The 25,672-nt window shown below is 45.1% G+C and overlaps 1 protein-coding gene across 6 annotated transcripts in view; it reads left to right on the top strand.

Annotated features, from left to right (window-relative positions):
* The window catches only part of DCTD (dCMP deaminase), a 500,232-nt gene extending 477,959 nt beyond the window's left edge, over nt 1-22,273 (top strand). For 4 of the 6 annotated variants that reach the window (XM_078001700.1, XM_015139571.3, XM_078001701.1 and 1 more), the window contains 3 exons: nt 17,721-17,837; nt 19,204-19,300; nt 20,902-22,266. In XM_078001700.1, coding sequence (XP_077857826.1) covers nt 17,721-17,837; nt 19,204-19,300; nt 20,902-20,980 — 293 coding nt within the window. In that variant the 3' untranslated portion in view covers nt 20,981-22,266. 6 annotated transcript variants of the gene reach the window in all.
* The last annotated feature ends 3,399 nt before the right edge of the window (nt 22,274-25,672 follow it).

The following is a 25,672-nucleotide window of genomic DNA, read 5'->3' as shown; positions in this document are numbered from 1 at the left end:
ACCCTCTTTTAAATGCCAAAACACTTCCAGGACCCCTGCACAATGCTAAATTCTTAGTATCTTTTGAGTAAGAAACTCCACAATGGCAAAAACTACTTTGTATCATTAACATTTTATGTTAATCTGAACTTTATTAATTGGATAGCATTTATGTATGTTTGGGGAAAGTTTATGTATGTCCTGGACATGGGATTTATCCAGCTGTGGATATGCTTGGACCCCTTGCAATACCTCAGTAGTGTCTCCGGGTTCTGTGCCCACAGGATCTAAGCCTCCTCCTTTCTTGTAAGTAATTTCTATAATGTCACACATGGAGGGTGACATCTCCTAATTCCAAGGTCAGCGCTCTTCCTGCTACCTCCCTATGTCTCCTGTGGGGCACAGGAATTCAGCTGTACTGAAATGCCAATCATCGTCTCATTTTTTTTGCAGTTGATCAGACTGAGGCTCCCATAAAATAACTCCTCAGAGATCAGGAGCTCGGGGAGGGGTGGCCTGTGCCTGGCATCATGCAGAAAGCCAGCATGGCTCACTGGAACATTTCTTCAAAGGGGAGTGCAGTGGACTGAATGTGTCTCCCCATAAATTCACATGTTCAAACCCTAATTCCAATACGCTGATATTCGGAGGTGGGGCCTGGGGGACGTAATTAGGCCATGAGGGTGGAGCTCTCCTGAATGGGATTAGTGCCCTTCTAAAAGGGACCCCAGAGAGCTCAGTTACTCTCTTTCCATGTGCAAGGATAGGAGGAGAAGATGACTGTTTGCAACCCTGAAAGAGGACCTTGCCGGAACCTAACCATGCTGGTATCCTGACTTCAAGCCTCCAGAACCGTGAGAAATAAATGTCCATTATTTCTCAGCCACGCAGTCTATGGGACTTTATTATAGCAGCCCAAGGGACTGTGACAGGGAGTTGAAAATTGTGTAAATTTGAGTTTACCAAATAACATACAACTTAATACTGCTTTATTAATTCCGCAAGTCGGAAGTCGTTAGTCCTGATTGACGCCTTGTGGGGAGGAGGGAAACACACACTACTTGTAACATAATAGGAAGATGGAGCTTTTCCTGGGCTGTGTCTCTGGAGAGGTATTTTTAAAGGGTGTTTTTGTTCTTCCAGCCTTGGGATCAAAACTTCATAAAACTATTTTATTATAATGTAGTATTAATGTGGAAAATGAAAATTCCTTCTGCTAAAGAAGCTTTTTATTCCATCCTTCTCCTGAAAAATCCAAAAGATAATATGATGTCAGTAACATTAAGTGGCAGGAAGAAGGCAATGTTATTATACTAAGAATCTTTTCAGATGAATGACAATTAAAAAACCAGGAAGCAGCAGATTTATCTAATTTACCAGATTAAAAAACTTGGAAAGATTTTTATTTTCTTGAGGGGATGGGTGTTGCTAAACCCGTGATGAAGTATTCATTTGACATTTTTCGTTCCTTTTTCTTTGTGGAATTCATTACAGTGAAGCACATTTAATCAAAATACCAATTTTATCAAATGGAGGTAAAATACTCTTGGTGATTCAGATATCACTCTTGCCTTGGGTTTTCATAACCAATTTTGATGATATAGTTTACAAATTAGAGAGTTGGAGAATTCACTTGTTCCTGTTAAACTAATGGGAATTTTTAGTAATGCTTGCCACACGTATCCAGCTGCCCAGCACTTGTGGCCTTGCTGATTTCTGCTGGCGAAGGACTCTGGGTTTTGGTGAGTGCCTCTGTGCTTGGCCTCCTACCCTGCCCAATGGACCAGGGAGCCAGGATTGCTTGGCCTGCTGCATCTCACTGCACCAGGGAGGGAACCACAGAATCTCCATGTCCCCAAGAGTGGGGGGTGGCCTCAGTCTGAGCGCATTGGGCAGAAATGGAAATGGGGGGCTGTTACCCTAGTCAGTTCTTGTGTCTACAGGGATACCCTAAAAAGGATGTAATGCTGGGAAGGCAAATGCTGAAAAACCTGGAATTAATTAATTAATTAATTAAGAGTTCAGCAGAGCATCTTAAACACCTTTGCCGGTGTGGGGCAGTGCTTCTTTAAATTCTCTATTTAAATTTCATCTTTATTTTTCAGACTTAGCATATTGTTAAGCATGCATAGATGTCACTTTTGTGATTACTTAGCCATTTACTTTACCCCCTTGAACACTGACATTTTCCTGACTGCCATGCATGTGATATATTTCTTTGGCATCCAAAAGGTTAGTGTTGAGAAACTAATTTATCAAGAAGTTAGGAGGCTGATCCTTCTTAAGCTGTGACTTCCTCACAACTTGTAAGAGCTTCTTAGTAATTAAGATCAAATTTGTTAACTTTCAGTCCTGAAATTGAATGCCCCTCTGGTTTTGTCAGTCAGCCCGTGAATTTGATAACTCGCCGTTTCTTTTCCTGCAGAATTTAATTTCACTTACAGCTTCCTGCTGCTCCTCCCCTGCCTGGCCATCTAGTAGTTGTGGCCCGACAGCAGGTCTAATTAGGGACTTTTATACAAAACAACTGTTAAAATCAATGGAAAACCTTTGAACAATTGCATAGGAAAGAAATTAAGTAGATTATTTTTACGAATTAAGGGCAAACTCAGGTGTGACTGTGTGGGGTTTTAGATAAACAGAGGAACACACCGGTGTATATATGAGACTTCTCCCACCCCCTAAAATCAACCAGCTCCATGTAAGCATGTTTTTCTTTAAGATATAATTGTTTATGAACAGTTTTCAGAAAGCAATAAATAATGATATTTTAATATAATTTATTTTGATATTTATGTATTTTTATAGTTACAGAATTAATTATTTTTAAAGTGCTAGAGTTTACTATTTCATTGTGAATACCTACAAAAGACATATAGTAACAAAATAACTCCTCGTTCTGAAGAGCACATGTTAGGAAAAGCTGAAGTGTTTGGGGATTGTACCTACCCATGAAAATACACATCTCTGTCTCCTTTCTATAAAAAGTGATTTTTGAGTCCGTTCACCTTATACAAGTTTGAAATAAAACTTAATGTAAGGTAGTGGTTCCAAGGTTTCCAGAAGTAGGCTGAAGTTTATCTTTGTACTATAATCTCTCAAGATAAAAGGTTTGTTGAAAAATTAGTAGCCTTGATAAAATGTCAGGGGCACATGCAAACTAATTTAGAAAACAGCTGTATTAAGTATTTGAGCACATTAATGATCTGAATGCAAATGGATATTCCTTCTTTATTGCTGCTTTTTTTTTTTTTTTTTTTTTTTTTGAGACAGAGTCTCGCCCTGTCACCCAGGCTGGAGTGCAGTGGCACGATCTTGGCTCACGGCAGCCTCCGCCTCCAGGTTTCAAACGATTCTTCTGCTTCAGCCTCCGAGTGCTTGTGATTACAGGCGCCGCCACCACACATGGCTAATTTTTGTAGTTTTAGTAGAGACGGGGTTTCACCATGTTGGCCAACCTGACCTCAGGTGATCTACCCGCCCCGGCCTCCCAAAGTGCTGGGATTCCAGGCTTGAGTCACTGCACCTGGCCACTTCTTTATTACTTTAAGTTTGCTATGTCTTTGCTTAGAAGCACAGGGATCGCTGTTCAGTATGGTTACCTGAGAATGATTACTTGCATAGTCTTGATTCTGGTGATCTGTTCTATATCAGTTGTGCTGATTTTGACTGATCTTCTCTGAAATTGGCCTAAATGACTAAAGCTTTATTGTATTTTGAGTTATTTTCATCCAGAATCTCCCTTCAGAAGCTTTGTTAATATTAGCTATATTAAAGTAGAATATGAATATATTGTTTGCTCCCAGAAATACACAATAAAACCTAGTTCTTAGAGATTTTTGCAAATGTTTGTATTGCTTTTTACTTTTACTTTCTGAAGACTTTTTAAAATCTGGATAGGGATATGCATGTCTGTAATACACACATAAGTTGAGTAAAGCCCCATAGTGCTTAAAACAACAATTGGCACATTCACACAGAAGAATCCTGGAGCCGCCCTGAGGAGCCAAAGGGTTCCGGGTTTGCTATGTTTGTGCCCAGTGACTGTGGGTTGTTAGAGGCATCACCTGACATTTATTTCTCAATGTCTCTATGAAGTAAATTATCACTGAAGACCCTTCCAGTTCTCTTATTCCAAGGAAAAATGTAAGTATGATAGCTTCGATGGCATTAGATTAGTATCTTTTTCTCAGCTTACGGAGTTCTGAAAGTGTTCTCGGTCAAAGCAGAGCTGTAAAAAGCTGTTGGAGGCAATGCCACAGGAGAATGTGCATGTGTACTTATGGATAAATTAATAGAAACAGGCTCCTTCCCCTCCCCCCTCTAACGATTAGAGTCTGGTGCAGTTCTAAGATGAATGTAAACCATATGGAGATAGGATGCATGAATAGGAGGGGACAGTCAGACTGTAGGTTACTCCACAGACATGCAGATTAAAAGACATTGGATGAGAAGAGTTTGGATAACAGCAATAAAGAAAAAGATCCTAGCCAAGTATGGAGTGCACACCTGTAATCCCAGCACGTTGGGAAGCTGAGGCAGGTGGATTGTTTGAGCTCAAGACTTCAAGACAAGCCTGGGTAACATGGTGAAACCCCGTCTCTACAGAAAATACAAAAATTAGCCAGGTGTTGTGGTGTGCAGCTATAGCCCCAGCTACTCCAGGGAGGCTGAGGTGAGAGGATCGCTTGAGCCTGGGAGGCCAAGGCAGCAGTGAGCCAAGATTGCACCACTGAACTCCAGCCCAGGCGACAGAGTGAGAGACCCTGTCTCAGAAAAATTAAGAAAAAGATCCTATGTCTAAGTGAAAAAAAGTGTATGATTACATAGGACACACTTAAAACTCTTTGGAGACAAGAGGTTAAGACCAAATAGAAAGAAAGGACTTTAGAAATTCTTTAGAGAACAAGTCAGCATGACAATATTTATTCAAACGAGATACTTGTGTGGCATTGGGAAATCCCTGTGATAAATGCAGGATACTGGTGAAAGCAAGAGCGCTGCAATGCAAGGGAATGGACGCTCCCCTCTGCTGACACTGTCTGAAGGGTCAGTGCCAACCAATTAGTGGAGGTGTAAATTTTCTCTGTGCTTCTTTCAAATGATAGATGCCATAGTAAATTTAAAATATTGAATATGATAACTGAGCATGAATTTTTTAATTCTGCAATTAAAAGACTTTGTTCAAAATGCCATTAATTTTGAGTTTAGGTGAATAAAGGAAAGGAGAATTCTTCTGTCGTTTTTCCTTCTACATGTGAGTTATCACTTTTTAGGAATTAAAATAAGTACTAACAAGTCACCTATTCTCTTACCAGTTTCAGTTGTCTGCCAGTGATGGGGATGTTCTCTGGAGTCATCTTCCTTTCTTTTTAAAATTGTAACTCTGTTTTATAATGCATTGGAGTTTTTCCGACACCGTCACATGTAGTCGTTCGTTCACTGAGCAGACGCTTCTGGGGCATTTATTATGTGTTTCACATGCCAGGCACTCAGCAGAGGTCGACAGAATGCCACGGGAGGGACTCTGTTTCTGAAGAGTTTGCAGACTAATTGTGGAGGAGGTAGACATTAATGAAATAAACAGATATGATTGAATATTCCTTTCTGAGGTAGTCACTTTTGTTCTTTTTTAATGAGACAGGGACCAGACACTGAACCTGCCAGCCCTTGATCTTGGACTTCCTAGCCTCCAGAGCTGTGAGAAATACATTTCTGATGTTTAGAAGCTACACATTTATGATATTTGTTAGAGCAGCCCAAAGAAACTAGGACAGGTTTTGTGTATGAACTGGATTGTTCTGGGGCAAGAGTGGAAACAGGGACTCGCCAGCCGGGAGGTGACGCAGTGGACGATGCGAGGGCCTTGGAGGGGGTGGGTGCTGGGGCGGGAGAGGCTTGGCTGGAGATAGGGTATATTTTAGGGGCAGCATCAGGAAGATGGCATGATAAAGGGTGGAAGAGGCAGACTGACTGCCCCCAAACAGTTCTGGCTGCAGCGGCTAGACAGGCATACTGAGGAGGAGAAGCAAGATTTTGGAATGATCAAGGAAGATTCAGACACCTGAAGGCTGAGGTGCCCATGAGAGCTCCCTGCAAAGGGTCGGGTGGTCAGGTGGGTGTATGAGGTGGGGATTAGTCCAGACTGGCTGTATCAGGTATGTCTGTGTCAGTGTCAGGTATGTCAGTGTCAGCGACCTGGGTGGCTGATCAAGGGAGCATGTGCAGAGGAAGGAGGAGTAGCTGTGGCTGAGCCCTGAGGGCTCCAGCGCTTAAGGTGGTTGGAGAAAGACGGGCCCATGAGAAGGAGCACACAGAGCAGTGTTTTAAGAAGGAAGGCCTCACTTTGGGAGGCTGAGGCAGGCGGATCATGAGGTCAAGAGATCGAGACCATCCTGGCCAACATGGTGAAACCCCGTCTTTACTAAAAATACAAAAATTAGCTGGGTGTGGTGGCGCGCGCCGGTAGTCCCAGCTAGTCAGGAGGCTGAGGCAGGAGAATTGCTTGAACCCAGGAGGCAGAGGTTGCAGTGAGCTGAGATCGCGCCATTGCACTCCAGCCTGGCAACAGAGTGAGACTTTGTCTTAAAAAAAAAAAAAAAAAAAGAGGGCCTGTCAGCTGTGTCAGAGGCTGCCAAGAGGCCTAAGATTAAAACCTGTCCATGGGGTTCAGCAATGTGGAGATCAGAGGTGATACTGCCAAGTACAGTTTCAGCCAAGTACAGTTTCAGAGGAGCAATAGGGTTGGAAGCCACGTTGGAGCCACTTGAAGGAGAACAGAGGGTGAGATGATGGGGACAGCTTTATTTAGATCGGGCTTTGGGATGTGTGGCCGAGAAGAGAGCAGAGCAGTGGGGTGGCAGCTGGAATGGAGATGAGGCCACGGAGAAGGATTGCATTGTTTGTAGGATGGGAAAATCTGGTTTTGGCTTTGGATTTTGCTTTTCTGCAGCAGACGTTTGTTTGCTGATGGGAATAGTCCAAGACAGAGAGAGTGAGATAGAGATATCTGGAACAGAGGCAAGGTGTTCAAGGCTGTGAGGATCGGTCTCTCAGACACCCTGGTTGGTAATAAGAGGAAGGACTGAGGGGGGCGGTGGGAGGACAGCAGACACAGGGTCCTGGAGGGAAGGCAGGGTGTGATCAGTTGCAGCATTCTGGTGAAGGAGGAAGGAAGCAACACCACCGGTTGAGAGAGCTGGGAGTTGGAGCTTGGACGCTGGGAGGAGAGAAGAGGTGATTGTGTGGGGTGGGAGAGGAATGTCCTGGGAATGTAAGGCAGTGTTAGGAGCTCACATCTTATTTGAGAATCCTGAGTTGGGCTGTTGCTCCCCGTTTTCTACCTGCCAACACAGGGTCAGTGCGCTGCCTGAGGCAGGCCAGGGAGAGCTGGAATTAATTAGAACATATCCCGACTCCTCTTCTAGTGCCCAGTGCTCAGGCCCGGTTCCCCTCTAAACACTATTAACACACAAAGGAGGCTTTTAAGCTCCATAATGCATATTTGCATCACAGTACTATCAACGCTGATTAGTGCTCTGTTTCTCTTGGTGCTATTCTCACGCATTTTAGGCATCACGCGTGCATTTCACATGAACAGTGGGAAGGGAGTTGGCATGGCCTAGCATGGATGCAGAACAGCTATTTCCACATCCTCCTCCTCCTGACCTGATTGTGTGCCCTTAGCACATAGGGAGGCAGCGTAATTAGAGTTCTGGGGGCTTTATTACCAATAATGGCCGTACTGCAGTCAGAAATCTCTTTAGCCCCGAGCACTACCATTGGGGCTAAGTGGCTCCCCTGGGTGCCGTGAGTTGTCACCTGCAGCTTTAGCAAGAGGCAGCGAGGAGGGGGGCAGGGATGGGGAGCAGAGTGGGAGAGAGGGAAAAAGAAGTGGGTATTCTCGCAGGCAGGCTGGGTTGGGCAGGCCAGGACAGCCTGGTCTCAGGCGGGCACAGGTGGGAGAGCGTGGGAAGCACTCACATGTAGCAAGTAGCTCGTCTGTGCCGTGCTCTTGCCAGACGTTAGTCTTTGTAAGCGTTCCTGGAGAGGGATTTGTCTTTCTGTTTCTCAGGTCCGGAGGCTGAGGCTGAAGAAGATGCTTGACTGCTAGGTTGGGGGCAGTGTGTGAGGACATGGTAGGGAGGAAGCAGAGGAGACAGGCAGAACCAGGGGTCTCCAAGAGTGCATTGTCGCAGGAGCGGAGACAGAAGTTCTTGCCTCCGCCTTCAGGACCCTGGGCCGTGCGCGGGGAGATGGATGGCGTGGGTGTGGAGGCTTCCCTCAGCCTGCAGCATGGGGCTGCCTTTTAAGTGAGTGACCCACCACTTTCTCCCCAGACCTTGGTAGAATTCCTTTTCACTGTCATTTTCTTCCAGCAGAGACCTCCTCTCTGGACACAGGTGGAAACAGAACAGACCCCACACATTTTCCAGGCATGCGGCAGGTTTCTTCACATCACCCCTGTTTCTCGTCTTTATTTTCACACACAGACTTACACTGTCATGCCTCTCAGGTGGAATCATGTGTCCCTCCGTGGCGGGAGGGCTCAGTTACTTTATCTTCTGAGTAGAAAGGCCACACTGTGCCTGGGGCTGGGCTGGGGGCAAGGGTGTCTCGATTCCAAGGACAGGTGGGCTGTGGGGTGCAGCGGGATTGGGGCGGCAGAAGCGCTGTCACTTGCTGTCTCTGATCAGGAAGACCCCGTTCCTGCCAGCCAGTCTCTTTCTCAGGGAACGGGTCCAGTTCTGAGTACTGGTGACAAAGGCCCAGTTTGCAGAGTTCTTGGGCGTTCACACAGCATTTTCCTACGGTGTCCCTCACTTGCTGTTCGTGTGACCCTGTGAGATGGCAAGGGGTGGCTATTGTTATTCCTCTTTATAGCTGAGAGAGGCTGGAACTTGAACAAGGTATTACCTTTGTGTAGGCACATCCTAGGATTTAAATCCCTTTGTTCTGAAAAGACATTTGTAATCCTAATACATTTTTCTACAGAAACATGTTACTTGAAGATTCAGTTCCCCTTGCACCTGCGAGCAGTGCCTGGAACCCCCGTTTCCCGGATTTTCTCAGCACGCCTTCAGCAGTCCTGCTGTGTTGCTTTAGCTTGCACTTGGGCCGCTGCTGATTTCCATGCTGGGGCATCTGCAGCCCAGCTGGTGTGAGCTCTGCAGGGACCAGACCCACCTCCATCCTGCAGCCTACACCCAGCCCTGTTAGCTCTCCACCCGGCATGGGTCAGTGTGCAGACAGAACTTACCAGAACATACCTGGGAAACAGCGAGAGTTTTAAACTGTTTTCTCTTCTTGCTCCAGCCCTGTTACTAAGGGCTGCTTCCCTGGGTAGGGGACAGGACTCTGTCTGAGCAGGCTTAGAGGGACACAGGCTTCGGAGCAGTCCAGCAGGCTGGAAGGAGGAAGACAGGGCCTGAGCCAGGAGAGGGGTGAGGAACAGAGAGGCTTCCCTTGTGTAACTATCTTAGAGAAGTGATATCTGTTGATTTCTATATGGTGCTCCCTTCGCCAGTTCCACCTTTATTTCAAATCATTTGAAAACCCTGATAATGAGCCAGATTGCTCCTTTACTAATAGGAACTTCATGCAGGAGAGATAAGATAGAGGGGTGACATTATTTGGGACCAAACTCTAGAAATCTTTGCTTTAGATTTTGTGGAAGCCATAATTGGGAACACTTTATAGGCTTTTGGGAGAGTGTATTTGGTGGGGGTGGGTGGGGGGCTTAATTGTCGCAGCTATTCTGTTGTTAAATTATTGACGTGAAGGATAGGTACTCCGGAGGCTGGCAGTGACATATGAGGCCCTGTCAGGATATCTTTCAATAATTAAGAAACAAGTAGTTGAAATTCCATTTTAATACCAGAAGCTGTGAAGCAGTTCCATAGATGGATCAGTTAGAGGAGCAAGTGTGTACCCTGTCCCTCAGCGGAAGTTTCCATCAGGCCTCTGTGGGCAGCGGGGACCGGGGCAGTGGTGCCTGTGCTCCCAGAAACGTGTCCAGGTTTAGCAACTCTGATAACTGTAGGTCCTCAGAAGTAAAAACACTTAGGCCCTAACTTCAGGAAGTAATGACAAAAAGCTTTGTCATCAGAATGGAAGTAGAAGATCCTGTAAATTACTATTGAGTTATTTTTTTTAATGCACAGGTCAACCTTGAACTTGGGTATGCCATTTCATGTCACTTGTTAATTGCAGGGTAGGAACCCAGTAGAAATAATAGAGGGTGATGCTTCCCACCTTTTCATTCCAGAAGGCCGTGAGCAGACGCTTCTTGGCTTGAGTCCTGACCCTTGTCTTGTCAGTGAACAGAACTGTCCGTGCTCTGAACAGCTCAGCTTGGGGTGGTGGCAGAAGGCATTGCAGGCCTGTTCTCAGTGGCAGCAGGCGCTCCATGCCTGGCCTTCTGACCCTGACCCTAGCAGGAGCCGCCACACCAGGCTGCCACCTGTTCAGGTCAGTCTTGGCAGAACAGCCCTCAGGTCTAAGGACATCGTTTTCTTTAAGGAAAATCCTGTGTCACTAAAAATGAGTTGTGAACTAGATCAGAATCTTCATTTTCCTGACTCCAAATTTTCTCCGGCCCCAGTAGTTTCTGTCACGTCTCCATAGCAGATGAAGATCAGTTGAGGGTAGAATAACACTATCACTGCTAAATTATTTGGGCAGCAATTAGAATTTGTTTAGCATTATTTAGGGTTTTTAAACAAACCTATCTGAGTAACCTTATAATACTACTGTCTAAAATAGATATTGTATTAGTCTTATATCAGATGAGGTGAAAGTCAAATCTATAAAACACTGAACTCTTAAATCTAACCAAGGATGGAATATATCCTGTTAATTTGTCAAACTTCTAGAGAACCGCCTACATGAGACAGTAAGGATTAATCAAGCCCTAGTAAGAAAGAATTTGAAAAATACAGTTTTCTAATTATACAGTCTCTTCTCCATGGTCCAAGGTTAATGCAGTTCTGAATTCTGACAGTTAGTAATAGAAAAGAAAAAAAAAAAAAAAACTAAAGCATATGAATTCTCTTATAATTACCTGAAACAGAGAGTCTCTTCTGGCAATCAAAGACCTTCTAAGCATTAATCTGATATTTTCAACATTTGATTCTTTTCCTTTTAAACAAGGTTGGGAATAACTGGAGAGTTGTATGTCACTCTGTGCTTTTCAAATATATATGTAGTGTTTGCAGATTTAATTTACTTATTGCTTAGGTGTAAATGTGTAATTCTAGGTTGAACATTTTATCTTTTTTTTCTTTTCTTTTCTTTATTTTTTTTTCTTTTCTTTTCTATTTTTTTTTTTTTTTTACAATTTAGACTAACTTATGAATACTTCCTAGATACTGTATCTTTGAAATACTTGGTTCTTACTCCTACTACTAATATAAAAACTAACAATTACTTCTTGGTTAGTTTTTGCTCTTGGATATATTTGTAGCTCTTGCTGCAGTTCATCCAGGCAACACAACCAAAATGTTCACTCTAGGGAAAGGTAAATTTATTCCTTCGTTTATTGCTGTCAAATATCTGTGGTATGTTTATTGTACATGTTGAGCATGCCAAATCCAAAAATCCAAAATCTGAAACTTTTTTTTATTTTTCTGAGACAGGGTCTTGCTCTGTTGCCTGGGCTGGAGTACAGTGGCGCAAACACAGCTCACTGCAGCCTTGACCTCCTGGGTTCAAGTGGTCCTCCTGCCTCAGCCTCCCAAGTAGCTGGGACTACAGGTGCATGCCACCATACCTGGCTAAGTTTTTTTATTTTTAGTAGAGATGAGCTGTCACTATGTTGCCTAAGCTGTTCTTGAACTCTTGAGCTCAAACGATCTCCCCGACTTGGCCTCCCAAAGTGCTGGAATTACAGGCATGAGCTACTGTACCTGGCCCAAAATCTGAAATCTTTTGCACACCAGCATGATACCCGAAGGAAATGCTCATGGAGCACTCTGGATTTCAAATGTTTGGATTTGGGATGCTTACCTGATAAGTATAATGCAAATATTTTAAAATCTGAAATCTGAAACAATTCTGCTCCTAAGCATTTTGGATAAGAGGTAATTAACCCATAGAGGAAAGGTACATGGAAGCCCCCGACCACCCAAAAGAAAAGGCCTGGAGAGAAGATGGGCAATTATGGCTAGACTTCAGATTTCAGGGTTTTACAGGTGGATCTGGTGTCTGAGACTCTATGAACAGATGGATTCTTAGTCAGTGACTGGCCGGGCGTGATGGCTCACACCTGTAATCCCAGTACTTTTGGAGGCCGAGGCAGGTGGATCGCCTGAGGTCAGGAGTTCCAGACCAGCCTGGCCAACATAGCAAAACCCTGTCTCTACTAAAAATACAAGAATTAGCTGGGCATGGTGGCAGGTGCCTGTAATCCCAATTACTTAGGAGGCTGAGGCAGGAGAATCATTTGCTTGAAACTGGTAGGCGGAGGTTGCAGTGAGCTGAGATCATGTCATTGCACTGCAGCCTGGACAAGAAGAGCAAAACTCAAAATTCAAAAATAAAAAGTCAGTGACTATGGGAGAAAAATAAAAAACCAGTATTTTACCTTGGGAAGTGCCCACAAAGGCAGGAAAAATAAAAGGACCTACAGAAAAGTAAAGTTGAACACAAGTGTGTGGTACTCCTGAGAGGTTTTAGAGTACAGAGGAGTCCAAAGAGAGCAGATGAATCCAAAGGTTCCAGCCCAGAAGAGATCTTGGGTTTTCATGATGATGAGACCCTCAAGTGGCCTGTGGAGCTGGCTCCCATGAGGTCATCAGACCCAGCTGCGCACATTGCTTCCCAGGTCAGCTGGGCGCACTGCTTCCCAGGTCAACTGGGCGCACTGCTTCCCAGGTCACCTGTGTGCATTGCTTCCCAGGTCAACTGGGCACATTGCTTCCCGAGTCCACGTCATGCTGGGAGTGGGAGATTGGCTGTGTGGAAAAATGTCTACACCACGGAAATTGGCAGATACGTGGTGACCCAGCAAACACAGTTGACACCTGAAACATAATTTTTAGGAATAGTATTTAATGTTGTGTGTGGGATCCATTCTGATCTCTATCCTTCCCTTCTTACCTGTTTCATTAAAACAGAAGAAAAAGCTGGTGTCACTCACTGAACTGATTTCATGACCTGCAGTTTGAAAAACATTGTTTTAGAGAAAACCGGAGATTATGTATGCTTTACAGAGTCAGAAGACTATTATTATTATTATTATTATTATTATTATTATTATTATTATTTGAGATGGAGTTTCACTGTGTCACCCAGGCTGGAGTGCAGTGGCGCGATCTCGGCTTACTGCAACCTCTGCCCCTCCGGGTTTAAGCAGTTCTCTGCCTCAGCCTCTGGAGTAGCTGGGATTATAGGTGCCCGCCACCACACCCAGCTAATTTTTTTGTATTTTTAGTAGAGATGGGGTTTCACCATCTTGGCCAGGCTGGTCTTGAACTCCTGACCTCGTGATCCACCCGCCTCAGCCTCCCAAAGTGCTGGGATTACAGGCGTGAGCCACCGTGCCCGGCCAGAAGACAGTTATTTGAAAAATAAATTGTAGTAACAGTTGTAGATAGGATGATTTCATCTTGAAAGGAGGAAAAGAAGAGTCCTACAAGGCTGACAAGATGACCTCTCTAGACTAAGGACTAAGGATACCTGCTTTCAGGAGAAGAAAAACGAGCAGAGAGAAGCGGGAGCCGTCAGAGATGGAGAGAGGGAGGGGCTGGGAGCACGGCCTTGTGTTTGCCTGGGGAGAGGAGGCCGTGTTTGATAGTGAAAGCTGGTTTTAGAGAAAGTCACCTGTTCTGGAGGATTGAGGAATGAAACTGGAAACCTTAGGAGAAAAGCACAAACATTGGTTGTACTTGGTATTTTTTAAATTGCTTTTATTTAGTTAGCTGGAAATGCACTTTCCCAGATCCACTGTCACTCCTGCAAATTACAAGAGTGCTCAGCCACCCTGTGGAAGGTCATCCAGCTTCCAAGCAGCAAATTGGACCTTGATCCCTCGTGCCGCCCCTTGCTGCAGAGCTCTTTGTCACACTTGCCGGCAGAGGTGGGGAGTCCAGAGGGGAGGATGCTTGGCCTGTGGCGGTCTGGCCAGCCAGGGCAGGTGCGAGCTCGTCACAGGCCAGGCAGGCATCCAGTGCTCTTTGTGGCCTGAAGTGGATTTGGCAGGTGCCTGTTATTTGATCAGTGTCGATGGCCAGTGGACACAAGTAAATGAGTTCCCAAACTTGACTCTGACCCACCTGCTTTAAACAAATTGGAGGAAGTCATCAAGTTCGTTTCCCCAGTTTCCTCTCTGAGGACAGTCTGGAGGCCGAGGCCTGGCTGAGTCCAGTCTCCTCAGGTGGAACAGGCCCAAAAGGAAGTGCAGGGCGGCCTGGGGGACAGCGAGGGTCAGAGTTTCAGGGCTGTGGAGATCCTGGAGCTGAGAGACGAGTGTCAGCCACAAAGGTGAAGCTGGATTTCAGGACCACAGCAGGCAGCGGCTGGGAGCTGCAAAGTTGGCAGGGCTGGGTTGCGGCCTCAGGTGCTCCTCTGGGCTGGGGCTTCTCCCCTCAGCCCCGCAGGTGCAGGCCGGGCAAGCTGGTGATATCAGACGGGGCTGAGGGGGTCTGGGGAAGTGGGCAAGAACCAGCAAGAGAGACCAGGGCGGGGTTGATCTTACACCCTCCGCTGAACGCTTGAGTTTCCTGTTTGTCAGTGTCCAGTCTTGTGTATGTGGGATTTTGGATTGTTCCTTTTAGAGGCTCATGTGTGCCCGACACACTATTGTTCGTATTGCCCAGTAGCTTTATATCTATATAAACATATATATATGGGTGTTAAATATTTATCGAATGAATAAAGGAGGAAATGCAGATTCCAATTATTGATGGTGACATTAAAAGTCCTCTTAAATTCAAATATCAGAAATATGCTCTCCCATCTAATAAATAATTTTTGATGGTGCTGTTATTAATTTTCAGATATAATATATATGGTTTTAATATTTATTTTTAATATTAATCAGATATATATATTATATACGTATTTTTAACAAGAAGCTTTACATTCTTCATCTTGTGATTTTTCGGTTAAAAGAAAGGAAGTCTGCTTATAATCTTGTGCATTATTTCTATGAATCGCCCTCTATACACTGGATGTCAGATGCTGCCCAAGAGAATCTGTTTCATATGGTAATTTTCACTAATGAATCCAGACCTGTACTGTTACATTTTGCCCCAAACTGCCTGGGATGAAGTAGAGGAATCGCTTTGCAGTCGGCCTGACGGTTCTTAAAGGATGCTCTCACAGTGTTTCATAACAGATGCAGAGGCTCTGTAGTTCTGAATATTAATACCAGCGCCATCAAAATTATTTATTAGATAGGAGAGCATATTTCTGATATTTGAATTTAAGAGGACTTTGAGTACTTCCCAACGTCACCATCAATAATTGGAATCTGCATTTCCTCCTTTATTCATTCGATAAATATTTAACACCCATTATGTTCATGGCATCACATTAGACTCTGGGGGAGTTACAAAGAACCTAGGCTGGGCTCTGCCCTCAAGGGGGAAATAAAAGAAACAATTACATGTAACCGTTTTTAACACCAAGCAGCATGAAACCCAGTTCTGGAGTATCCTGGTCACAAGGGGAGAAGGGGTCACGGGAGCCCCTCCAAGGCCAGCGCCCATGTGGCCACGCCTTGCACCTTCCCAAGCATGGGCCCTCGCACCCTTCTCTTGTCTTTCCTTGTCCTCCCATGCCGTCAGGGTTTATGAGACCTGCGAGTCTCGGGGCATGGCTCTGGTCACTCTGGCCAGCGAGGATTATTCTCTGATGGGCTGTGGTCAATGAAGCACAGCTTATCTGCCTCTTTCGATTTTCCTGCAATACCAGCAGAGACTGCTCAGTTTTAGGCAGGACTGAGACCTCCTAAAACATGGAATTTGTAGACAAAAATGAATACTTCCTAACATTTCCTGAGAGAGCTTTTGGTCAGCCTTACGCCTGCAACATTGCGTTGCTGCTGGGGGACCCAGGCACACAGGTGGCTGCAGCTGCACGCGAACACGGGGGGCTGGCTGGGGAGGGTGGCCAGGCCTTCATCTCTCTGACCCAGAGGAGGTGCTCAGTAAATGATCAGCGATGAGGCAAGTGAGTCGGGACTGAAATGTATGAGCACCATAAATTTAGGCCACTGTTCATTCAAAGCCTCAAAACTCGTGGAAGAAAGTGTTACGTGTGGAAGGTTGGCGGGCTGCAGAGGGTAGGGGAGACCTTGAAGATCCCCATATTTATATTCTAGGTGGTTTGTGTGATGTGGGCCATGGCCAGGTGTCATTCATTAACTCATTTGACACATACTTGTTTTAGCACTTGTGTGCGTAGCATGTGTTGGGATGCCAGGGGAGCCAGAAGGCAGTGCTTCCTTCCGGAACTTGTCTGTGCGTTGGAATCACCCGGGGAATCGCTTACAAATTCAAGCCCAGGCCACAGCGCAGGCCATGACACTCTGCAGGCATGGGGCACAGATCTCTGTATTTTGGAAGTGCCTAAGGGCGTTCTGGTATCAGAGGGGTTTGCAAGTCACTGCCGTTAGGAGTTTATCATAGAGTTTTAGATAACACCCAGGAAAATTCAGTCACGATACAAGACGGCCATCCAGAAACCGCCTGGGCAGGATGAGGGAGTCAAACCCAGGTCTGTGCTGTGGGCACCACTCATTCCCACTTAAGGAGGACGTCCCCTGTGGATTAGGGAGTGGGAACATCTAGGCAAACTGGACCTGGGGTGTGCGTTAGCTTTGCCAGGTTCAAGAGAGGGAGGAAGGGGATCCTCTTGACTCTGAACTCAGGCAGGTCCGGATGTGACCTGGGATCACAGGTGGAATGGACTGGTCTGTCAAGAACTCAACTAGTCATTGCCATTGCAGTGGATGAATGTTTTTCTTATAAAAAACTGGGCTGGGCATGGTGGTCCACACCGGTAATCCCACAGCTTTGGGAGGCCAAGATGGGAAGATCACTTAAGGCCAGGATTTCAAGACCAGCCTGGGCAACACAGTGAGACTCCATTTCTACAAAAGATACAAAAAGTTAGCTGGGCTTGGTGGCATGTCTGTAGTCCCAGCTACTTGGGAGGCTGAGTTGGGAGGATCACTTGAGCCCAGGAGTTCGAGGCTGCAGTGAGCTATGATCATGCCACTGCGCTCTGGGCGACAGGACGAGACCCTGTCTGGCTGCTGGCGTTTCTCCTTGTGCGTATGTGGGCTGAGCACGATGTGGTGAAGCAGATCTCTCAGGATGGACATGCTCAGCTTCGTCACTTGTTGATTCTCTTGCTCTTAAAATCCCCTAGCCCTCTTAACGGCCACAGTGAACCTCCCCGTGTGAGCAAGTCAGCACGCCCATGAGCCAGCTCAGGTGGGCACTTTCATGCCCCAGGGTCTGGTGGAGCCGTGAAGTGGAGCTGCGCTTAGGGTGGGGAAGGCGCGTGACCTTGCGGTCCTGGCCACTCTAGGTGCCTTCAGGCCTCACTGCTCATCAACAGCCAGGCCACGTGGGCCTCATTTGGTATTCTTAGTACTTGCCATTTCTAATCAATTGTTTTACTTGAGTCTGTTATATGTTATTTCAGAGCGGGGAATGGAATGTGTTAACACTTAGTAAATTCTTCATCAGCTGCAACCAAAGTTTTTCTTTCTTTCCCTTTCAAACCCACAGTGTGCCATGCCGAGCTGAATGCCATCATGAACAAAAATTCGACCGATGTGAAAGGCTGTAGTATGTATGTCGCCTTGTTCCCTTGTAATGAATGTGCTAAGCTCATCATCCAGGCAGGTAGGAAGTGAGTCTTTTCATTTGTCACATCTGCATTGCTGCCTGCTCACCAGTAGCTCACTGCTGATGTGTTTGATCTTAAATTGCCATTGTTTCTATCTAAATTAATTGCACTATCAACTTTGCAAGATATTTCCCGTGTTTTGTTTTTGAATGGTGCCAGGTATTCTAAGACTAATTGCATCCTCTGTGATTCTTAGCATGTTTTTAATTTAGTTTGCAACTTCTTAAACTGCAAGCTGCCAAAAAACAACACAGGCATTGCATATAATTACTGTCAATTTACTGTTCTCTGACATATTGTGCGTAGATTGGGGGGAGGGAGAGAAATGAACTTCTGTCAGAAACAAGGTCAGCTGGGAGTCTGTATGAAGTTTTAATTTGTATTTAATACATGGTAGATATTTGAGGATCTCAACATACCTTGGCATATAAATGTCGTAAGACCCAAATGGCACTACTTTCAGGTTTTCTTATGTTACAGTTTCCATAAATCTACACCGTTGTATTCTGAATATTTCACTTTTTTCAAACTGTCACATCTGAGATTCAGCTACACTTTGTCTCCATAAATCTCTCGGCTGGAGATTTAAAGACTGATCATGTTTAGCGAGATGTGTGGTTTAAAGGGGCTGTTTATCACCAGCCCCGTGGATCTCAGAGCAGAAGCGGTCTGCTGGTCCTGAGGAGTCGCGTGGGCTCCCTCGCTCTTGCTGTCGCTGTCGCCGTTCCAGGGAAGCTCTCCTCGCGGTGCTCAGGTGGCGGCAGCGGGCCTGTGGGCCGGGCAGTGTGGGCCCCACGCCGCAGCCTCCTCTCCCTTCAGAGGCTGGTGGAGCAGCGGCCTTCAGCGCGGGGCCCTTGGGATTTCTGGCTCCCAAGTTAGCGCTGCCTGCTGAGATCAGGACAAGAAAACAGATCTGCCCTCTGTAGAGCTGGTTCGAAGTGGTCTGCAAAGCCATGCTGGGAAGCACCGTGGTGCCCACCTCTGAATGTGCCAGCAGCCCCCACTCCCTCCATTAGTCCTCCCACTAGTAAGAGAAGCTACCTCGTGAATAAAGATGATTTGATTACCTGTAGTAATGGAAATTGGTTAATCGGATCAAGGCTTGACTACTTGACATGTTTTCCCTTTGCATTTGTTTAAAAAAAAAAAATCCATGAAGACTGGAGGGAAGATTAGATATAATCCTCCCTCTGCTGTGTTAGAAAGAGGGAGATATGTGTTTCGGTGACTGGACACTGTCTGCAAGCATACTCAGAAAAGGTCATTAATCACAGACACTAAAAGCGCTCCAGCCGCTTCCGCCTGTCTTTTGCAGCATGTGTATGTGCGTTTACTAAGGGAGCTCCCATTGTTACCTTACAGGTATAAAAGAAGTTATTTTCATGTCTGATAAATACCATGATAGTGACGAGGCAACAGCTGCGAGGCTCTTGTTTGATATGGCTGGGGTGACATTCCGGTAAGCAGGGAGAACGCAGGGCAGGGGGTGGTGAAGGCTGATGAAGAGCCATATTTGACCTTGTCTCCTCCTTGTGATGCCTGACTTCCACACTTGGAGGTGTCTTTAGAAATGCAAGGGCATAAGAATTTAAAGACTCTTATAGGGGTAGATATTTAAGAGCAGTGACAGGAAAATCTGAAGACTGTTTAATGATTGTACTTTAATTTCAGGAACTTTCCAGGAGTTAGACTAATTATTCAAGTGAGAAGTGTAAACATTCACAAGTTTTTTAATGGGAACGCCAAACCTTGGTAAATTTTGCAAATGTAACAACTTTGGCATAGAAAATTTAGGATGGAAGTAGCCTGCCAGATTGAAAGATTGGGGATTCTTTTTTTTCTTTTTTTTTTTTTTTTGAGACCGAGTCTCTGCCACCAGGCTAGAGTGCGGCGGTGTGATCCTGGCTCACTGCAACATCCACTTCCCAGATTCAAGCAATTCTCCTGCCTCAGCCTCCCCTGCCACACCCAGCTAATTTTTTTGTATTTTCAGTAGAGACAGGGTTTTACCATGTTGGCCAGGATGGTCTTGATCTGTTGATCTCATGAGCTACCCACCTTGGCCTCCCAAAGTGCTGGGATTACAAGTGTGAGCCACCTGGAAATTCTTTTTACAGCAACATTTTGCATTGAGATTTGAAGTCTTACGGTTTTTATGATTGTGTTTGCTAAGAAAAGGTTGTGAGGTATATTTTACTTGCAAGTAAGCTCAGCCACCTTTAATTCATGGCAGAAAATTCGGTTGGGACTCTATAGCTTTCCAGCGCTTCATGGTATTGGCGTTCAGCAGCGGTGGGACCGTTGTCATAGGTGACGTGCCTGGCCCCCTGTGCTGGTCATTAGGAATATGGCTCAGCGTATCTCATGAACTCAACTGTGGTGCTTTCTGAGACTTTAAATTCAAATTATTTACTTACTTTCTTGTTCAGTGATTCTTAAAAGAATTTGTTTTTTCCCCAAATATTTTCTTTTTAATTGTTGTAGAAGTAATGAGGAATGAGTGAAAAGTTAATGAGCAAAAAAAAAAAAAAGAAAAAAAAAGTTGGTTTATTTTATGTTTGCATTATTAGAACGTAATTTGAAAAATTACTCCTCACTAAAGGTAGTCATTTTTTGCTATGTATAAGTGGCAAAAGAAAATTTACTATTTTTTTTTTTTTTTTTTTTTTTTTTGCATTAGAGCAACTCCAACTTGGCTGCCAAAATTTTCTAGAAAAGAAGATAAATCTGATGGGAAAACTAGTAATCAGATACCATGTTGTGCAGCTAACTTGTTAGAAATCCTTTGACTCCCCACTAATTCATGAACTCAGATAGCTGGAAACCATACAAACCACACTACCCCACGCATCTTTTTTTGTCTTAGTCTTTTCTGGTCCGTGTTTCTCTCTCTAGGCTGCACTATAATTGGCTCCTATAGAGATAAAGTAGCAAGTGAATCCCAGGACATTTTTTTCTCTGCACAGAAAATACGAGTTAAGCCAAAGTAAACAAATTGCAGTAACTACTCACCAGATAATAACTGTATTTTGTTTTAGTTTTTGTTTTTTTTATTTTTAGGAAATTCACACCGAAGTGCAGCAAGATTGTCATTGACTTTGATTCAATTAACAGCAGACCGAGTCAAAAGCTTCAGTGAGTTACATCTCATTAAATCGCCAGGAGATTGGGATTATCCTCTTCTAAGAAGCTGCTAATGCCTTTCATCTTGAAGTTACACATAACTTTTTACTAGCCAGTACGGCAAAAGTAGACATCTAAAGAATATAAAGCCTCAAATATTCCTTACTGTCTCTCCTGTCACATGGAATCTACATCTGTTTGAACTATTGATTTAGGGTTTAAAATAGGGGAGCCTGTGGTGGCCTGGTGCACAGGGCTAGAACAAGGGCGCTTCCCCTTCCTGTGTCCCGGCTGGCTGGGATGCTTGTGGCTCTTCAGAGGAGCATCAGCTGTCTGTCATCCGCTGCATTCCGGCAGCCTCTCTTCACTGCTACATGTGCTGGAAGGACAAATAAATAATTGTTGTTGTGTTCTTAGCGGGGACGAGCAGACACACTGATCTGAACATCTGGCCCAAGTGAAGCATGGCATATAGTGCCCTTGGAAGAAAATGAGGCCTCAAATGACAGTAGCATTGAAGTCTTTGCTGCGGAGTTGAGGGAAACCCCCAGCCACCCTCCTGGAATCTGAGATAGGGCGGCACATCTGTCCTGACAGACAAGGGAGCGTAACTGAACCAGGAAGACTGCCTCCGTCCCTGCTCTCCCGCTGCACCCAGGGTGGTGGCATGTTATCCCTCTGGGGGTGGGGCCCCCTGCCGTTTTGGCTCAGTTTGGGTTTGTTGGTCACATGGAGCTCTTCCATTTCATTTAGCTGAATAATGAGTTGTTCCTAGAGGAGACAGCCTATCTCTCCTTGTTACCCCCAAAGCCCATGCCCTGCCGTGGTGGCAGCTGGGGCTGTGGATGGGAGGGGTCCCGGGTGTGGACGTGTTGCCCCCTCCTCCGCATGCCAGCGTGGTTCATTGACAAGCCCCTCTGCAACTGGAGAGAACATTAATTCCTGTCCCGGAAGTGGATTGTGAGAAATGCCGCCCACGTGGAGACAGTTTATTGCAGCACTATTGGTGTTCAGAGCTCCTCTGTGCCCTGGCTCCATGCCTTCATCTACACAAACATCACCTTCCTAATCACCGCGGGGCGGGGAGCATGTGGCTGTGCCCCTTTAATCTCATTTAATTTTTATTAAACATGCTCATTACCTGTGTTGAGAAAAGGCTTTCTTTATCCTAAAGATTATTACCTTTTTAAAGTGCTCTTATATTTTCATGAGTTTTTATTTTGTCTCTGAGATTTTGTATTCCACATTCTAGGGTATTCTGTAATTTGGCTCCTTACCAATATTAAAATCGTATTAAAATCTGCCTTGCCAGAGCATGTACGTTTTTATGTTACTATAATTATATGCTTAACTCTCCGCCCCTGTCCTTTCTGTATTGTCTCTGAAGCACATTACATATGTTTTAATGCTCAAAGAACAATCTGAGATGCCCGAGCTGTGTGCGCTCCCCAGGGTTGATGGCTGGGGCTGCTTTATGGACCAGATTTATGTAAGACGCTAAGGCAGCCGCTGGTCCTACCCTCCCTCCTGTGTACCCTGCCCTGGTCCCAGGTGTGGCCATCTGGTAGGGCCCAGGCCTCTGCCCCACCAGAAGGCTTCAGTCCCAAGTTCTGCCCTTTGCTGACTTCTCACCTTATCCTCTTTCCAATCTCTCTTCTAAATTTCCTTCTCTTTTCTCCTTCAAACTCCTCGCCCTCTGTTTGCTCCAAAATACATAAAACAAAAGGTATGTGGAAGAAAGAATCAGTAGACTGAAAGGTAGAAAATAAGAGATTTCCATATTGCTGCGAGTCACAAGACTTGTGAGTCCTGTTAGCATGGAGTGTGTCATTTTCGTCACATCACATTATAAATATGTCTAGGGGCTGATAAGCCAGTAGCGCATCTGATTTATTTAATTTTGATACTATCTTATATTTTGTCGGTTGTTACATTCAGTTTCAGTGAAAAAGAAAATTGACTTCTTTCTTTTTCTCTCTTTGAGGGGAGGCTGGCGGGAAGGGTCTTTGATAAAAGGGAAGTCCAGGTATTCAGGACAGTGGTGGGTGTTTATTTGGGGGCACACGCTGTCGCTGGGGGTTTGTGACGCTTCCACCTATGAACCAACCCTGGTTTCCTCGTGACTGGAGTGTGATTATGTCTTCAATTCTAGGATCACGATAAGATCCAGAGAATTCTGCAGATGTTCATGTTCCAGTTAATAGAGGTTTGCTTTGAACTGGTGCCTCCGGGAGAGGCTTTCCAGAAGGAAGGAGTCTTGCGCAGGCTTTTGCCTCGCAGGCATTACTAGATAATTGTGGTGAAGGGAGACTGTATCTGAGCCAATGTTGCTGCTTGTCATGGCTAATAAATGACAATAAGGAAACCATCTTTCACTGAAACGTCGGTAGAAGGACTACATTTAAAAGGCAAAATTTGTGAGTGAAATGATAGGAACTCCATTTCCCTGACACGTTTTCTGCTTTCTTCCCTTTTACTCTTTTAGCAATCTGTCCTTAAAGACTTCTGAAGCCTAACAAGACCCAGCAGTGAAAGTGAGCTAATGTATTAGCCATCTTTTCCTAAATTAAAAATGAAGCAAAGTAAGAGAACAAGCATACAAACTGAGCTCATGAATAAAAATGTAGGCTTGCAAGCCCAGTGAGCTGACGTTCCTGTGGCCCCGGTGTAATTTTTGATCTTCCAATGTCTGTGTCTACCTGAGGATTAAAAATATTTAGGTTGTTGCAAAAGGGCCTGACGAATGCAGGGAAGGAGTTTTCTCATTGGCGAGGCTGACAAGAAGTTTTAATATTTATAGTTCACTTTTCTTGTTGTTGTTAAAGTAAAGCCACTCTAAAAATTGTGGTTTCTACAAATCATTAGTCAGGAGGCCTGTCTAAGCCTTCAGGGAGGGACCAGAACTCAAGGTTGGGGTGCTTTGCAAGCTCTCTTGCCAGGGAACCGTGATAACCAGAGTTATGGATTACTGGCTGCAGAGGTGCCGGCAAAATAACCCTGGGCCCAGGAGTCGCATTTAGAGCAGGGTGCCCCAGAATTATTCTGGAGATGCCTTTAGCTAGCTCGACTTTTATTTCAGAACTGTTGGAAATCTAAAGCCATTTCATCGTGAGGGTATATGAATCTCAAATAGTTACTGAGTACCTACCATGTATTGGGTTCTCTGATGGCTCCTGGGTGAGGGTTAGAACAGACTGGATAGCTAGATATTAGACAAGTTCTTAGATGAAGACCCAATTTGCCACCTACATCCCTGAGCCATGCAGGTGCCACCTGCACTTTATTTCCTCTGTAATTGGGTTGTCTATTATTTTGCATCTGTACCCATTGGAGGAAGACCCTGGGGAGAGGGCAGGGACCAGACACGAAGAGTCTGCAGGAGCTGGGTTCTTACCCTGATTCCAAGGCCGAAGACTTTAAAAAATTCTACAAGTCCTGGCCGGGTGCGGTGGCTCAAGCCTGTAATCCCAGCAGGCTTGTAATCCCGTGGCCTTTGGCAGGCCGAGGCAGGCAGATCACCTGAGGTCGGGAGTTCGCGACCAGCCTGACCAACATGGAGAAAGCCCATCTCTACTAAAAACACAAAATCAGCCAGGTGTGGTGGTGCACGCCTGTAATCCCAGCTACTCAGGAGGCTGAGGCGGGAGAATCACTTGAACCCGGGAGGTGGAGATTGCAGTGAGCTGAGATCGCACCATTGCACTCCAGCCTGGGCAACAGGAGTGAAACTCCGTCTCAGAAAAAAAAAAAAAATTCTACAAGTCCTTCATTAAATTAAAATGAGTTCAGTATTTCCCAAGAAAATCAGGGGAAGGGTTCTCTGTTAATGAAAGAAAAGCGTAGCATCTGCTTACTGCTCAGGCATGGAAAGGTGTTGCCCTTATTTTTGGTAGCCAACTGCCAAATCTCTTCTTTGGAGCCCCGGTCCACAACTTTGCTCGGCTGCTGCCATTCTTAGCCATTTTTCAGGTCAGTGGTATGAATTACACGCGTGTTGTGCTGCCATCACCACCATCCGTCTCCAGAGCTCTGCATCTTGCAAAACTGAAACTCCATACCCATTATACAGTAACTCGGTCGTCCCCCTCCCCAGAACTGACATCCACCACTCTACTTTCTGTATTAATTTCACCACTCTCAGTACCTCATATAAGTGGAATCGTACAGAATTTTCTCTTTTTGATTGGCTACTTAGCATCATGTCTTCAAGGTGCATCCAGGTTGTAGCCTGTGTCAGGATTTCCTTCCATCTGAAGGCTGAAGAATCGCCCATCGTGTTCACACACCACCTTTAATTTAGCCATTCATGCGCCAGTGGACACCTGGGCCGCTCCCATCTTCTGCTGCCATCCTTTCCCGAATGTGCAGTGCATCTCTCTAACCTAGTAGTTTACAAATGACCAATAATATCATGCGTGGGTTAAACATCAATTCAAAATACAAGACAGACCAAATGATTTTAATGTAAGATAATAAATATTCATTAATATGATTTCAGATTTCACATTGCAACTAGCTTTTCAGAAACTTTCATATATCAAATTGTGGTGCGGTACCAAAGACTATCCACAATTTTCTGAAAATGCAAAAATGACCCACGCATGATATTATTGGTCATTTGGAAACTACTAGTTCACTGAATTATGCAGATCTTTCAAGTATCGACACATTTCACTATACCATCTCATCTAGCCCCGTCTGCCTCAGC

This window comes from Macaca mulatta, chromosome 5 (assembly GCF_049350105.2).
Source record: "Macaca mulatta isolate MMU2019108-1 chromosome 5, T2T-MMU8v2.0, whole genome shotgun sequence".
Lineage (NCBI taxonomy): Eukaryota > Metazoa > Chordata > Mammalia > Primates > Cercopithecidae > Macaca > Macaca mulatta.
The sequence above is the reverse complement of the archived record's forward strand: the minus strand, read 5'-3'. Positions and strand labels throughout refer to the sequence as shown.